General features: G+C 43.4%; 1 protein-coding gene across 4 annotated transcripts in view; it reads right to left on the reverse strand.

Moving 5' to 3' along the window:
- Positions 1-16536, reverse strand: part of ADAMTS18 (ADAM metallopeptidase with thrombospondin type 1 motif 18) — a 156619-nt gene that overhangs the window by 72740 nt on the left and 67343 nt on the right. For 2 of the 4 annotated variants that reach the window (XM_059043720.2, XM_059043719.2), the window contains 4 exons: positions 9570-9852; positions 6404-6597; positions 6055-6138; positions 4348-4507 (listed from right to left, as the gene is read on the reverse strand). In XM_059043720.2, the coding sequence (XP_058899703.1) occupies positions 4348-4507; positions 6055-6138; positions 6404-6597; positions 9570-9852 (721 nt within the window). Of the gene's footprint in view, positions 1-4347; positions 4508-6054; positions 6139-6403; positions 6598-9565; positions 9853-16536 lie in introns of those variants that run through there. The other 2 variants (XM_067020109.1, XM_067020108.1) reach the window with 2 other exon arrangements.

Genomic DNA, 16536 nt, shown 5'->3' on the forward strand with positions numbered 1-16536 from the left:
TATGCTCATTATCTGGGTCAGAACGATTGCCAAAATGATAGCTAAACCAATGTAAAATAGTCACTTAACGGTAGTATTAGCATCTAAGCTCAAGGTGTATTTTCTAAGAGAAGACAAAGTATATTTTCTAAGAGACTCACCCTCATTTTTTTCTAAAGCAGATAACATGGAAAGGCCTAAAGAGTGTTAGCAGATTAACTTTATTTTTCTCCTATTCATTATAATGTGACAAATGTTCCTGTTCCCCAAAACTACCTCCTTCCAAGAGCAGTTATAAAATCACTTCAGCCTGTTCTCGAGTTTATCTTGAACTACATTACAGGGCTGAATGCCTTTCTTCCCAAGTGTGGGTCTTCATAACTAGTAGAACAAGGATATGTACCCAAGAGAATGAAATATATGCTTGTGAATTGACTGCATCCACCTTGCTGCCATGATGTAAGTGAGGTCATCTGGTAAACCTAATGTATAGGCACACATCATGGGTGGCACCACCATCATCATCAATGCTAAATAAATAGCAGTTAAATACCATACACTGTCCTATATGCCTCGTATACATCTACATGTGTAAAATTATATATTAGAAACTGAGGCTCAGAAAGGTGAATTAACTTGTGCAAGATCTCACAGTCATAAAGTCGAGACTCAGGATTTAAGTGCAGACATATTCGAAGTCAACACCTATGTTCTTTGCATTAGGACATGCTGCTTTAAATAAGTGACTTATAGACCAGTTGTTAGGGTTATGTTGTAACATAACTGTACTTGTTTCTCTAAGCCTTTCCGTATATTTTGGTCTATGACTGACTGGTGAAAGTACCTCTTCTCAAAATCCCTCTTCAAAACAGCAACAATGCACTAGGCTATCAAATGTCACTTTGTAAATTCCAAGGTCAGAATATGACTGAATGTATACCACCCCCATCATAAAAACCCAACCTATGGAACAATACCCCAAACGGTTGATTCTCAGTCATGCATCGTGTTTTGAAGACTGTGATTAATGGTGAACTATTAAAATAAACTTATTTTATAGGACATAATACAGGCATTAGAGAATTTTTTTAAACATCTTTATTGGAGTAAAGTCGCTTTACAATGGTGTGTTAGTTTCTGCTTTATAACAAAGTGAATCAGTTATACATATACATATGTTCCCATATCTCTTCCCTCTTGCATATCCCTCCCTCCCACCCTCCCTATCCCACCCCTCTAGGTGGTCACAAAGCACCGAGCTGATCTCCCTGTGCTATGCGGCTGCTTCCCACTAGCTATCTATTTTACGTTTGGTAGTGTATATATGTCCATGTTACTGTCTCACTTTGTCACAGCTTACCCTTCCCCCTCCCCATATCCTCAAGTCCATGCTCTAGTAGGTCTGTGTCTTTATTCTCGTCTTGGCCCTAGGTTCTTCACGACTTTTTTCCCTTAGATTCCATATATATGTGTTAGCATACGGTATTTCTTTTTCTCTTTCTGACTTACTTCACTCCGTATGACAGACTCTAGATCCATCCACCTCACTACAAATAACTCAATTTCGTTTCTTTATATGGCTGAGTAATATTCCATTGTATATATACGCCACATCTTCTTTATCCATTCATCGTCGATGGACACTTAGGCTGCTTCCATGTCCTGGCTATTGTAAATAGAGCTGCAATGAACATTTTGGTTGGTACATGACTCTTTTTGAATTATGCTATTCTCAGGGTATATGCCCACGAGTGGGATTGCTGGGTCGTACAGAAGTTCTATTTTTAGTTTTTTAAGGAACTTCCATACTGTTCTCCATAGTGGCTGTATCAATTTACATTCCCACCAACAGTGCAAGAGTCTTCCCTTTTCTCCACACCCTCTCCAGCATTTATTGCTTCTAGATGTTTTGATGATGGCCATTCTGACCGGTGTGAGGTGATATCTCATTGTAGTTTTGATTTGCATTTCTCTAATGATTAATGATGTTGAGCATTCTTTCATGTGTTCGTTGGCAATCTGTATATCTTCTTTGGAGAAATATCTATTTAGGTCTTCTGCCCATTTTGGGATTGGGTTGTTTGTTTTTTTGATATTGAGCTGCATGAGCTGCTTGTAAATTTTGGAGATTAATCCTTTGTCAGTTGCTTCATTTGCAAATATTTTCTCCCATTCTGAGAGTTGTCTTTTGGTCTTGTTTATGGTTTCCTTTGTGGTGCAAAAGCTTTTAAGTTTCATTAGGTCCCATTTGTTTATTTTTGTTTTTATTTCCATTTCTCTAGGAGGTGGGTCAAAAAGGATCTTGCTGTGATTTATGTCATAGAGTGTTCTGCCTATGTTTTCCTCTAAGAGTTTGATAGTATCTGGCCTTATATCTAGGTCTTTAATCCATTTTTAGTTTATTTTTGTGTATGGTGTTAGGGAGTGTTCTAATTTCATACATTTACATGTACCTGTCCAGTTTTCCCAGCACCAGTTATTGAAGAGGCTTTTTCTCCACTGTATATTCTTGCCTCCTTTATCAAAGATAAGGTGACCATATGTGCATGGGTTTATCTATGGGCTTTCTATCCTTTTCCATTGATCCATATTTCTGTTTTTGTGCCAGTACCATACTGTCTTGATTACTGTAGCTTTGTAGTATAGTCTGAAGCCAGGGAGCCTAATTCCTCCAGCTCCATTTTTCTTTCTCAAGGTCGCTTTGGCTATTCGGGGTCTTTTGTGTTTCCACACAAACTGTGAATTTTTTTGTTCTAGTTCTGTGAAAAATGCCAGTGGTAGTTTGATAGGGATTGCATTAAATCTGTAGATTGCTTTGGGTAGTAGAGTCATTTTCAAAATGTTGATTCTTCCAATCCAAGAACATGGTATATCTCTCCATCTATTTGTATCATCTTTAATTTCTTTCATCAGTGTCTTATAATTTTCTGCATACAGGTCTTTTGTCTCCTCAGGTAGGTTTATTCCTAGATATTTTATTCTTTTTGTTGCAATGGTAAATGGGAGTGTTTTCTTAATTTCACTTTCAGAGTTTTCATCATTAGTGTATAGGAATGCCAGAGATTTCTGTGCATTAATTTTGTATCCTGCTACTTTACCAATTACAGAGAATTTGAAAAATACAAAAAATAAAAAATTCTAAAAGTCCAATCCACTTTTTTTTAAAACAAATTTATTTTATTTATTTATTTTTGGCTGTGTTGGGTCTTCGTTGCCGTGCGTGGGCTTTCTCTAGTTGTGGCGTGCAGGCTTCTCATTGAGGAGGCTTCTCTTGTTGCGGAGCATGGGCTCTAGGCACTCGGGCTTCAGTAGTTGTGGCTCGCTGGCTCAGTTGTGGCTCGCAGGTTCTAGAGTGCAGGCTCAGTACTTGTGGAGCATGGGCTTAGTTGCTCTGTGGCATGTGGGATCTTCCCGGACCGGGGCACAAACCCATGTCCCCTGCATCGGCAGGAGGACTCGCAACCACTGCGCCACCAAGGAAGCCCCCCATCTACTTTTATCTTTAATATATTATGAAGGATTATAAAGCACTTCAAGGAAAAATATATTTTGAGGAAAAAATGGGAGTAAATCATGTAAACTTTTCTCAGTCTCCCCACATTTTTACTATCAATCTGGACTATCAGTTGTGTCTGAAAAATATGGCTTCTACTGCCTGTTTTAGTAAAGGAAGTTCTACTGGAACACAGCCACGCTCACTTGTTTACATACTGTCTTTTTCACTAATACAGCTGAAGTGAGTACTTTCAACAGAGCTTGTATGACACACGCAAAGCCTAACATATTTACTGTCTTGCCCTTTGCAGAAAACATTTGCCCACCCCGATCTAGATGAGCATCAATGCATTTTTTAAAATTGTCGAATTCCTACTGTGTGCAACAGACTCTACTAGAAAACATAATATAGATGTGAAAGGTAGAGTGCTTATTCACTGTCTTGTACAAATATGGAAGAGCTGAGTCCTTCAAAGTTCAAGTAACTTTCTAAAAGAAGCGTGCTATCTAGGGGCATAGCTGAATGCCACGGAGACCAGTCAAATTCTTTTCAGCTATCCGGTTCTGCAGTCAAGATGCTTGTGGAATAACCTACAACTTGTGTAGTTAAATGTCAATTTATCTCAGGCCTGAAGGATCATCAAAAGGTTTAACACAGAAAAACACAACAGGAATAAAGTAAAGGGGTCCCCATTCCACACTGAGTTCAGCTAAAAAGAACAATATTCAGCAGAGGGTACAATGAAGATACTCCACAATTTGCAGATTAAGTCTCCTTATTAAGAATCCTAAGGGCCACCCACCCAACAGAAAGTTTCCAGACTGTGTTTTCAGCTAACATGGGTGTGCATGAAGCATTTGCTCACATCATACCTAGAGTATCACATGGTTCGTTCTTCCAGGAACAGATATCAAATCCCGTGAGTAAGATGGCGTGGTCATGTCTCTTGCCATTCTTTCCAATGAGGGCAGACTGCCACTGACAAAAACTATTCAGAGATTGGTCTGCATGATGGTTGATCAATAATCCTCCCTGTGGGAAAGCCACACAAATTAAAGTGTGATTTTGTCACAGAGATGAGAACGTTGCATCGTTCCATTTGTACAGGCAAACACAGAAGCATCCTGTTTCTGGGGGAAGGGTCAGCAGAGGAAAACATCTGAGCTAAGGCTGGACATATTGGTGTTAAAAAAAAAATACTAAAAATATTTTGGATAAATGCTCACAGTGTTGACAGTTACTACAGAGTTTCAGTAGTGTGCTTTATGACCAACTGTGTTTCTACAACAAATAAACTGGCATCAGTGAGAAACACCTTTGTTCATCTCATGCTGGTACCATCTTTATAGAACTGTTATTACTATTAGAACATAGTTATTAATTAATGGGGATAAAGTTCCATGGCTTCTTCAACAAAGCATGAGGACGGTACTGACCATAGCTTATATACCCCTACGTCAAAATTTCCAGCCAAGGGCTCGGCACATCATAGGTTACAATCCATCAATCGATAAAAATGAAAGCTCACTGAATGGATGAAGAAACAAAGAGCCACAATATTCTAAAGGGTAAGAAAGGACCTAGTCTTCAAATAATTTTTATCACAATGTTTTCTCAGAACTACTGACCTGGGTCGAATTGAGGGTTTTTAGGCAAAATCTTTAATTATCAGTGAACTAGGATGTTGCTGACTTTGAGTCCTTGGGCAAAGTGTGAGTGGTAAGTTAGACAGAAGGGTCTCCCGAACAACACACACCTTCTCTGCCTTTCCAAAATTCTAAGGATACTTTGATACGTTGTTAACCTCTGTAGCGCTACAGACCTGGGCAATTAGGTTCACTTTTGTCTGGTCTCTGACTCTCTGCTTTGTCCATTCATTACTGGAGTTACAGATGGAGAGGAAAAGCCTCAGGGGACTTCAAAATAGTTGTGCTGGTAATCCCCACCTCAGAAAATACAGTTTCAACATCAAAACACTACAAAGCAGTAGGTGCCATGCAACTTAACACTTTATTATATGTTCTGTCTTGCATCTCACTGTAAGAAAGTCAAGGGCAGTTAAATATTCCTTGTTTAGTTTCTGTAGTACCTAAGGTGGTTGGTTTTGGGAGACAGTAGGTTTACCACCAGAATTCTCAGATGACTTCTTTTCAGTATATTTTCAAAATGCCCTTTGTACCTACCCAGCATCTCCAACTTGAAAAATCCAGCTAACTTTTAAATCTCTTACCAAATGCACTTTCCTTGTGAAGCTTCCATAATATTTATATAACATAATATCTATATTTTACTTTTGTATTCATATTATATATGCACATTTAATCATACTGGATATCACTGTATATCGAAAAATATATATTGCATATATATTTGGTATGTTTATATATAAATAATTATTTTGTGATGTTTTAGTATTTAAATGTACAACCCTATTAGACTGTACCTTCCTTGAGGGTAATTTGAAATTTTCAAACTTGAATTTCTAATGACAATGGCGTGGGCTGGCACACAGTATGTGTTCAGTAAGTGTATCCTGAATGGCAGGATGAATGATGAAGGAAATGAAGTCTGGCACTTACAGGTTCTTGTTCCAGAAGAATGAGGCTGACTACAACAATATTTATATCACTTCCAATGGTCCCATCTTTAAAGAGGCTGGAAACCTGGTGGAACAAATTGAAATCGAACAAAAGTAAAAGAAACAAAATTTGAAAATTTCCAAAACCGCCAGGGGACATCAGACATAATATGAGCATGTATGTTTTGGTTGTACTAAATACATGTATGTATGAAGCCAGTTTCCTCCAAATTTAATTTTTTTCAATGAAATCATGTGGCTACACCTGCTATTCAATGCATGCGGGGAATTCCATGATATTTAGCTATCTTGGAGAGGCAGGGGGTAGGGGTCCTGACACTCTCCCTTACCATGTTCATGACAGTGAGAATGTACGTGGTGACATTGGCCTTGCCATGCTTTTCCACCATTTTCTTATCTGCTACCACAAGGGTTTCCACGTTTAGGCCTTTTTGAGACTTTCCAGCTGATCTTCTGGGCCGCCCTGCACTCCCGTATTCATCAAACATGAGATAGGTATCCTCTGTGGGAGGCTTAGGGGCATCTACAAGGAACAGAAGAGCATTTGGAGGGCTATCAGCAGAGATCATCCAGGGGAGACAGACAGAAATCTAAACAAGGGGAGGAGAGAGACCATGTAACCAACACTTCACTCATCTCCTAATAAATGATGCCACTGGTACCTGTCCTGGGGCTATGGACCTAATTTATGGTCAAGAGAGATTCTTTCAAAAGAAGTTTGGATAGATGGATGGATGGATGGACGGACAGACAAATGGATTCAGTAACTCAAAAATGTTCTTCTAAAGAGTCAAAGAAAACAAGCTACAATTCTAGTTGGAAGAGCAGGTCAAGAAAAATCAGTATTGTGGGAATGAAACGCTCATTTTATTGCTAAGAAACTGCAGAAACAAGACATCATCCTTTGCTTCTGAATTCATTATCACACTTTGTATATTATTTTCTAAATAAAATTTAGAAATATGTATCCTGTAGAACACTGCCCATGTTCTTGTTTCATCAACACAAACTTTAATGTAGCACAAAGTAAGTGGTCAATAAGGGCTCTTTGACCTGAATATTAATTTAGTTGCTGGGGAGACAGCATAGTCAGAAGTGATACTTAAAATCAATACTTTGGGCTTCCCTGGTGGCACAGTGGTTGCGAGTCCGCCTGCCGATGCAGGCGACATGGGTTCGTGCCCCGGTCCGGGAGGATCCCACATGCCGCGGAGCCGCTGGGCCCGTGAGCCGTGGCCGCTGAGCCTGCGCGTCCGGAGCCTGTGCTCCGCAGCGGGAGAGGCCACAACAGTGAGAGGCCCGCATACCGCAAATAAATAAATAAATAAATAAAATCAATACTTTGTAATAGATAAGGTACAGGCATGGGTATTGGCCACAGTCTCTGAGCAGAGACCCGGAAGTACCCGTTGGATTAAGCACGACCCCTTTAGTTAATGGACTGTGACAGATGCAAGGGTTGCTGGGAAGGGAAACGCATTTGAAAAGCTCAGGACAGCATGTACTACTAATATGGATATATTTTAATACTTTAACAACTGGTATAGTCATTATAGTGAAGTCAGTGTTCCACAGAGAGAAATTAAAAAATCAAATCATTGAGAGTTCGATTTAAAACCTCAAGTAGGCCATTTTGATAAATGACTCTGAGTTTCAGTTTCCTCATCGAGGAAAAGAGTATAATATCCAACCATAAGGTTGCTCTAAAGATTAGCTTTTACGTCTCAGATCAAATACATATCATTGCCACTATAAACGTCATTACTATCATTAATTAATACCACTACTATTATAAATTCATGCCAAATAGATGTTCTTTAAAAAGGATATTTCAGTTACACCCAAACCCCCAAAACCAATTAAAGTGGTAGAAACTGTCTTGCATTTTGCTCGTGATCAGCACGGAAGGGATACCACTTCCTCTTCTCCGTGGATATCACCTGGCTGCCCTGGCCAACTAGCTAGTCCTGTGCCGCTCATGGCGCCTGAGACTTTGAAATGGGGCTGGTGCCACTGAAGGAACCAAATTTTTCATTTCAGTTAATCTTTATTCATTTTATTTTACACTTAAAAAGTCATATTTGCTTCAGCTATTGAAAACCTTAAGCATATTTGGAACAGTTTGACTACATAAGTCTACTTTTAAACTTGAACTTTAAATTTTATGAAATCTAGATACAGATTAAGTATTTCTGGTGAGAATTTGTTGTCTGATTTGGAATGGTTCTCGAAGTGTGAAATACACAGATTTACAAAACTTAATATGAAAAAAGAATATAATACTTCATTTTAATTTGTTTTCATTGGTTATATTGATGACATGTTGAGATATTTTTTATATATTGTGTTAAATATATTATTAATATTAATTTATCCATTTAAATATCTTTTAATGTGGCATTTAAAAAATGTAAAATCAGGGGCTTCCCTGGTGGCGCAGTGGTTGAGAGTCCGCCTGCCGATGCAGGGGATACGGGTTCGTGCCCCGGTCCGGGAAGATCCCACATGCCGCGGAGCGGCTGGGCCCGTGAGCCATGGCCGCTGAGCCTGCGCATCCGGAGCCTGTGCCCCGCAACGGGAGAGGCCACAACAGTGAGAGGCCCGCATACCACAAAAAAAAAAAAAAAAAATGTAAAATCACATTCGGGGCAGTTGTCATATTTCTGTTGGACACTGCTGGTCTGAAAAATGCAGACGGTTGGGCCCGGGTCACAAACCAAGTCCAAGTGTCCGTATGTTTCATCGCCACCTCCAATCAGGTGCCAGTATTCTTGTTAACTGGGAAGTCTTTCCCTCAAATCCTCAAAAGGAACACCCAACCACATCTGGGAATTCACCTCTGATTTCTTTCATCATTTGGAAGACTAGGTCCTTTTCTCACGGGTACAGAAACTAAAATAATATTGGGACCTTCGACAAAAAAGTAAAAGATGGTGGGGCTTCCCTGGTGGCGCAGTGGTTGAGAATCTGCCTGCTGATGCAGGGGACACAAGTTCGAGTCCTGGTCCGGGAAGATCCCACATGCCGTGGAGCAACTAGGTCCGTGAGCCACAACTACTGAGTCTGTGCGTCTGGAGCCTGTGCTCCGCAACAAGAGAGGCCGCGACAGTGAGAGGCCCGCGCACCGCGATGAAGAGTGGGCCCCGCTCGCCGCAACTAGAGAAAGCCCTCGCTTTCAGAAATGAAGAAATGAAGACCCAACACAGCCAAGATAAATAAAGAAAACTTAATGAACTCCTATCCCCAACATCTTCTAAAAGAAAAAAGTAAAAGATGTTAAAAGAGGAAAATAAATCTTTCCAGTTTAACTTAGAAAAAATGATCACCCAGTTTTTGTCTGACAGGGGTGATTTCTGGTTCATCTCCAAGATTAATGTCAGTGGGGGCGTAGCGTAGCCCAATTTTAACCTGCAAAGTCAGCACACCCAATGGCACTTGGGAAAACCTGTCGAGGGCCCAGAGAGGAACAGAACAAGAAAAAGTTTCCTTACATACATTTCTTGCGTCGTCCACAAAAATGCTGCCTTTGCAACCTTCCATGGTGATGTTTTCTTTCTGGACTCCAAGATGTGTGGGGAGTGCGGCTTGGGGGGTGACCAGCGGAGTTGCCGCTGGAGCTCAGGTAGCCGTGGCAACGCTGGACCTTCTCCTCGGCCGTCCTTTTGTATAGCACGTGAGGATGGTGGCCTGCAGGGGAGCTGTAGTTATGTTCCTGGGCCAGGAGCTGAGGTAATGGCGAGATGAGGAATTCATTTTTTCGTGTCCTTATGAGACCTGACTAAAAAGCCAAACACAAAGAAAATATTAAGGATACCATGCATCCCCTTTTTTTTTTTTTTTTTTTTTTGCGGTACGTGGGCCTCTCACTGTTGTGGCCTCTCCCGTTGCGGAGCACAGGCTCCGGACGCGCAGGCTCAGCGGCCACGGCTCATGGTCCCAGCCGCTCCGCGGCACGCGGGATCCTCCCGGACCGGGGCACGAACCCGCGTCCCCTGCATCGGCAGGCGGACTCTCAACCACTGCGCCACCAGGGAAGCCCCAGCATCCCTTTTTTGATGTGTTGATCTTCAGCAACTGTTTATCAGCTTCTTCCCATGTGCAGGCACTGTGCTAAACGCTTGGCGTGTATCATGTTGTTTTTATCTGCACCATGAGCAGTGACAAGTGTTATTACCCCCATTTTACAGATGAGAAAACTTAGGCTAAGATAGTAAGTAGGAAAGCTAGTACTGGCACCCAGAATTTTCCACATACTGGGGCAGTACTGTTAATTACTATTCTAGGCTGCCAGTCTTGGTGTTTGGGACGCAAGGGCTAAGCCATGTGACATCCTGGGAGTCTCCACATCTAGGGCATGGCAGACACTGTGGTAAACACAGGACAGAGTGATGAACTGAAAAACAGCCCCACGCTGAAAGAGCTTATAGTGTAGACAGTAAAAACAAAGACATTCCGTCTTGATTTCATAAGCGCTCGACAAAAGTAGTAGCAAGGATTGCAAAGTGACTGATTATCACTTATCTCCAAGTAGAGGTCTGGGGAATCCAATGGGTTGCACCATCACGAAGAGACATATCTGCTATATTGAGAAGAAAGAGGGAACTGGGGCGAGCCCATCCAATCACAACGCCACTTGCAAGTTCATGGCACAATACGTCTATCTTTGCACCTGATACTTCGGCCACAGTACACCCCTGCCTTTTTCCCTGCACGCTTCGTGCTCTCTCTTCTCAGCACTCGGCTCAGAATTTCCCTGATCTTCAGGCGCTGCTATGGAAAGTGCAATCTGTGGACCAGCGGCTCCAGCCTCAGCCGGGGGGTCTGGTTAGAAATGCAGACTCTTAGGTCTCTCCCCAGACCTGCGGACTCACAATCTACATTTTATGTAGATCCCGCGTGATTTATCTGCCCGTTAACGTTTGCAAAGCACTGACACAGGCTAGCAATTCTTAAACTTTGCTGAACGTAGGAAACGCCTGCAGATCTAAACACACACACACACACACACACACACACACACACACACACACACACACACACACACAGAGTCACTCACTCCCAGACAGAATCCCATGCCATCAAAACCTGAATCTCTTGTGACTCATGTATCAAACATTTTTTTCACTGCTCCAAGGATTACACCAAAGTACAGAGTTTGTGACCCAGTGCTTCAGGTCCCACCTGCTTCATGTGCAAAATGGGGAGAATTCTTCCTGCCCTGACCACCTTGCAAGGGGAGATAAAATAACCGTTGCAGAAGCCCTTTAAACACTCTCAATCGCTGCAGTTTGGATGACTGACCAAAATGAGTGAGTGAACCAACCCACATTCACTGAGCGCCAGCGAGGTGCCAGGCACGCAGGTAGCTGCAAGCACATACCTGTGCAGGAAGTACGCACACACAGCATGCGGTCTGCTGGAGCCAGACACATCAATAGTCAAGGACGTAAGGGGATGTCAGGGTGAGGGCAGGTTACCAAGGGAACACAGAGGCGGGTGTGGGCTGTCCCCAGACCTTATTTTAAGCCTCTGTCATGATTCAGTTTCTCACTCCTAAAAGGAGTCCCAGATTGTGTCACGTGGTTCTGATTTTCCTTCCACTTGAGAAGTCTGCTGCCTTCTTAAAGACTGTCTTATGAGGACTTCCCTGGCGGTCCAGTAGTTAAGACGTCGCGCTTCCACTGCAGGGGTCGCGGGTTCGATCCCTGGTCCGGGAACTAAGACCCTGCATGCCTCGTGGCGTGGCCAACCCCGCCCCCCATGCCCCAAACCAAACCAAACCAAACCAAAACACCAAAGACTGTCTTACGGTCTGCGTCACCAGCACGATGCTTTTCTTCGTTCAGCAAACACACTGAGCATCTAATTCACAGCCCTGTTCTAGGCACTCGCATAAAGAGGCACAAAGTCATGAAGCAGTTCACACTCCTGCTGTCATAGAGATGACGGGAGAATCAACTTGCAACAAAAATTTAAAGAAGTAAAATCTCACGATCCCAGAAATCCTGTCCACCCACCGTACCTTAGGCTGTATCTCAGAGCAGCCCGTCCCCCACCCCCCCACCAGCCCAGTGCCAGGCTGGCAGACACTTTCATCCTTCACTTGGACACTTTCTATTGAACCTTCCAAATGCCCCATCTTCTCCGATATGGTCTCCTGACAGTGGCCAGTGTCCTCGGCCAGCATGAATCAACTCACTTCACGCGCCCTGGTATTCGTCTCAAATCCGAATCCCTTTTCCCGGCCCCGGAATCTCTCCATCGTCTGCTTCCTTTGGAGCCTGGCAGCTGTGTCTGTCCTCTCTCCTTCATACCATCCTGAATAGGACACGTCTTTGACTTTTTCTCTTGGCTGCATTGGGCCTTCGTTGCTGTGCTTGGGCTTCCTGTGGTTGTGGCGAGCAGGAGCTCCTCTTCGTTGCGGTGCACGGGCTTCTCATTGTGCTGGCTTCTCTTGTTGCGGAGCACGGGCTCCAGACGCTCAGACTCAGTAGTTGTGGCGCATGGGCTTAGCTGCCCCGCGGCGTATGGGATCTTCCGGGATCAGGGCTCGAACCCGTGTCCCCTGCATTGGCAGACGGATTCTTAACCACTGCGCCGCCAGGGAAGCCCCAGAGGATTTACTTTTATAAGGGAAAAGCCCATGTGTCGGGGGCTTCTTCCTTTACCAGGAAGGAGAGGTTGACTAAAACTCGAGAAATTCTTATCAACTGAGAAGTTTCCGCCTTAAATCTTCGTAACAGCCATACCCTTGTTTACTAGGCTTTGCCTGATAGGCTCCCATAATTGCCACCCCCTACCCCAACCTTTCTACTGTCTTTAGTTGGAGATGGTATTTAAGGGGGCAGGGGATGGCTTGGGCCTTTTGGGGGAGTTATTCAGCTTTCCTGGGCATCTCCCATGCACACAGGAGGTATACTTGTTATTAAATGTCTATTTGTTTTCTCCTGTTAATCTCTCCTTTATTACAGTTGGGGGCGTGGTCTCAGCCAAGAACCTAAAAGGGTAAAGAGAAAATTCCTTTCCTTGCCTGCACATTTTTTTTTCCTTAACATCTTTATTGGAGTATAATTGCTTTACAATGGTGCTTTAGTTTCTGCTGTTTAACAAAGTGAATCAGCTATACATATGTATATACCCCCATATCTCCTCCCATATGCATATATCCCCATATCTCCTCCCTCTTGCGTCTCCCTCCCACCCCTCTAGGTGGTCACAAAGCACCGAGCTGATCTCCCTGTGCTATGCGGCTGCTTCCCACTAGCTCTCTGTTTTACACTTGGTAGCGTATGTATGTCCATGCCACTCTCTCACTTCCTCCCAGCTTACCCTTCCCCCTCCCCGTGTCCTCAAGTCCACTGTCTACGTCTACGTCTTTATTCCTTGCCTACAAACTCTTACCCGAGGTCGCACACGCTTTTCCTTTCCCTGCCATCTTCTTCCTCCACAGACTCACTCGCTTGCCCTTCTGATGCTCTTTGCTTTGTCTTGGATTCAATACCATCTTCCCAGAGAGACAGGACTCGGGATACTGTTGTAAACTACCCTCTCCACTTCCCGTATTTCAGGCCACAGTTGATTTGCTGTGTGTCCTACCTCAGTGAAGGAAACAAAGGAAATGCAAACTTCCCACCACCTCTGATGTCCAGTTTAAAGGTCCAGTTGTACACTGGCATTACTGGTGTACGCCACGCGTCACCAACCAACAACTAACTGGCTATTATCCTACATACACGTGTGGAAGTGGCGACCTGAAGCATCTCAGAGCGTAGGGGGTGCTGAGGGCGGGCATGCCAGCACTCTCCTCCCTTTCCAGGCAGGGAAACCAGAACTGGGAAGCGACATGTTCAAATTCACAAAAACCTTGAACTCTTTCTATATTACAGATTTTGTACGCAGATCGGTTATGGGGTCCCTGGAGAAAGAGAACCAGGCATGGCTTTCTTGACATAAGAGAAGCCATTTTGGCCTAAGCCATTTTGTGATCTAAGCCTGGCCGCCACGCTTGACCTTGAACAGGTCTCAGTAGCCAAGGAACTGAAGGGAACACAGGAATGCAGGAACAGAGGAAAGGCAGTCAAATAACGGTGCAGTGATCAAGCGGAGTCCTAGTTCCTCCTCAAGGGATAGACATAATTGTTGTCTCTGAGTTCTGCAGGGACTAAGACCCCAGCTTAGGTGGAGGACGGGATGATGACCTTGACCGTCCTGACTTCAATCAACTAAAGCTTGCACTCTGTCGACCTTGGCCCCCAATTCTGAGCCGAGTTCTTCTCTGCTCAAGCCCCTTCATGAATACACACGTGCCCTGAGCGTCAAACTTCCCCAACTGTGCTGTTCGGGGAGATGCTGCTTTGGGAGGGACCCCCCAGCGCTCTCCTCACGCGCTGCAAGTAGTAACACCCCCTTCGCTTGCTTGTGTCTGTTGGCTGGACACCCACCAAGAGGCGAATCCAGTTTTGGGGTAACAGTGTGAAGGCAGGAGCCCTCCCTGTAATACCTTAAACTTCACAGCCACCCTGTGAGCGCTGGGAGCCCAGGTGGGATTCAGGGCGCCCTTTCCTGAGCAGGGCCCTCACATCTAAGGCCGGCCTGCCAGTGCCCTCACCTCGCCAAGCTGTGGGAAGACAAAAGGCCCCATTTACAATCCCCAGCAGACAGAGCGAACAGTTAAGGGGGTGGGGGGAGAATAGGGAATTATCCATGAAAGCTCTGCAGCCTTGCTAACTTCCTAACTTGGTGAAACTCATATCAAAGGCTTAAGCCACTCAACTGCCTTAACTGGACCAACCGGTTTAGAAGCTTTTCTCTTTTCTCGTTATTTCTGGAGAACTGTAGGCAACTCAAAGGCAGAGGGAGAACTTCTGCATTAAGAAAGCAATAAAAAAAAAAAAAAAGGGCATCTTATATTGGGACAACACACGGGGCCCAAACAGCCCTCTATATTGCAGTTTAGGGCAACAAGGACAAAACTTCAGAACAATTCTTTACAGCAAAACCAGCATTTTACAGGGCTGGATATTAAGGAAGAAAAATATGCTTTGGGGGGGTTTAGTTTGATAGGAAACAGTGGAGTCTAACCAAAAATACAGTCTACAGTTTAAAAATATAAACCCAGGACCTCTAAAAGGGGCCATCTGTTTAACTGTAGAATGTATGAAGCATTTTGAGTGACTGAACACCTGTGACATTCTGACAAAATGTGGCTTGGAAGACAAGATGGATCTGGGGTCCCATGGGCTTCCAAGTAAATGGGAGAAGCAGGGATGAAACAAGTGATGGTCACAGCTGGGTGCGGAACATTCCTTTGTGTCAAGTACGGAGGAAAACAAGCAGGGTTCTGCGAGAGAAAATATCAGAAAGAGTGAGGGAAGAGGGGACACTGATTTGGGAAGGTTTTTAGGAAAAAAGTTTTTAAAATTGAAATATAGTTGATTCACAGTGTTTCAGGTATACAGCAAAGTGATTCCATTATATATATATACATACACACACAAATTCATATATATGCACATATTATCATGTTTTCTATTATGGTTTATTATAGCATATTAAATATAGTTCCCTGGGCTATATAGTAGGACCTTGCTGTTTATCTATTTTATACAGAGAGTTTGTATCTGCTAATCCCAAACTTCTAATTTATCCCTCCCCCACCCCCTTCCCCCTTCGGTAACCATAAGTTTGTTTTTGGAAGGTTTTCTGAGGACAGGTATTTTCACAGAGACCAGAAGCCCTTTCCTGGTTCACACAGGTGGAACCTAGAAAGAACTATAAGGTGGAAAGCTCAGAACTGAGGACAGGAGAGGCTGGCCAGGCAGAGGAGGCTGGTGGAGCCCTAGAGGTCCGCTCCGCAGAGGCTGCAGCGTGCGGACACCCTTAGGCGTCCCCTAGGCTAGAAGGACAGGAAAGGCCCCAGGTCCATGGAGATGTGGGTGCAATAAGCTGAGAGCCGCTCCCAGCTCCCCTTCTGGACTGAATACTGTTTCCACATGTTCAATCTTTTCCATCAATATGGTTCAATCTCTTCCAATTTTGAAGACCTAGAAATTCAGTCCTGTAGTTCAGCTGCTAAGTTTAAAAATTCAATGGATAATGACCAAGAGTCAATAATATATTCAGATCAGATTTTTTTCCATTTTATACTTTTAAAAAGGAGATACTGTAAGACAATATGTTTTATTTGTTAGCAGCTGTTTCCTATTTTAGATTTCAATGGCCTACATTTTTCTCAAAGGACTCATGTCAGGTACCAATCAGACTCCAAGAAATTTCCCTCAATTTCCATTTAAAACTCCCTCCCTATAGGTCATATCTGAACTCTATCAAAGGCTTTAGATTTAACAGAAAAAGGAGACAGCAGATTCTAGAAACAGTTGATGAATAAAGTGCTGGTATGAAGGCACAATTTTTTTTTAAAAAAAGTTCGGAGTGAACAGCCTTAAAGATCAATGAAAATTAG

Source organism: Kogia breviceps, chromosome 18 (genome assembly GCF_026419965.1).
Source record: "Kogia breviceps isolate mKogBre1 chromosome 18, mKogBre1 haplotype 1, whole genome shotgun sequence".
NCBI classification, from domain to species: Eukaryota; Metazoa; Chordata; class Mammalia; order Artiodactyla; family Physeteridae; genus Kogia; species Kogia breviceps.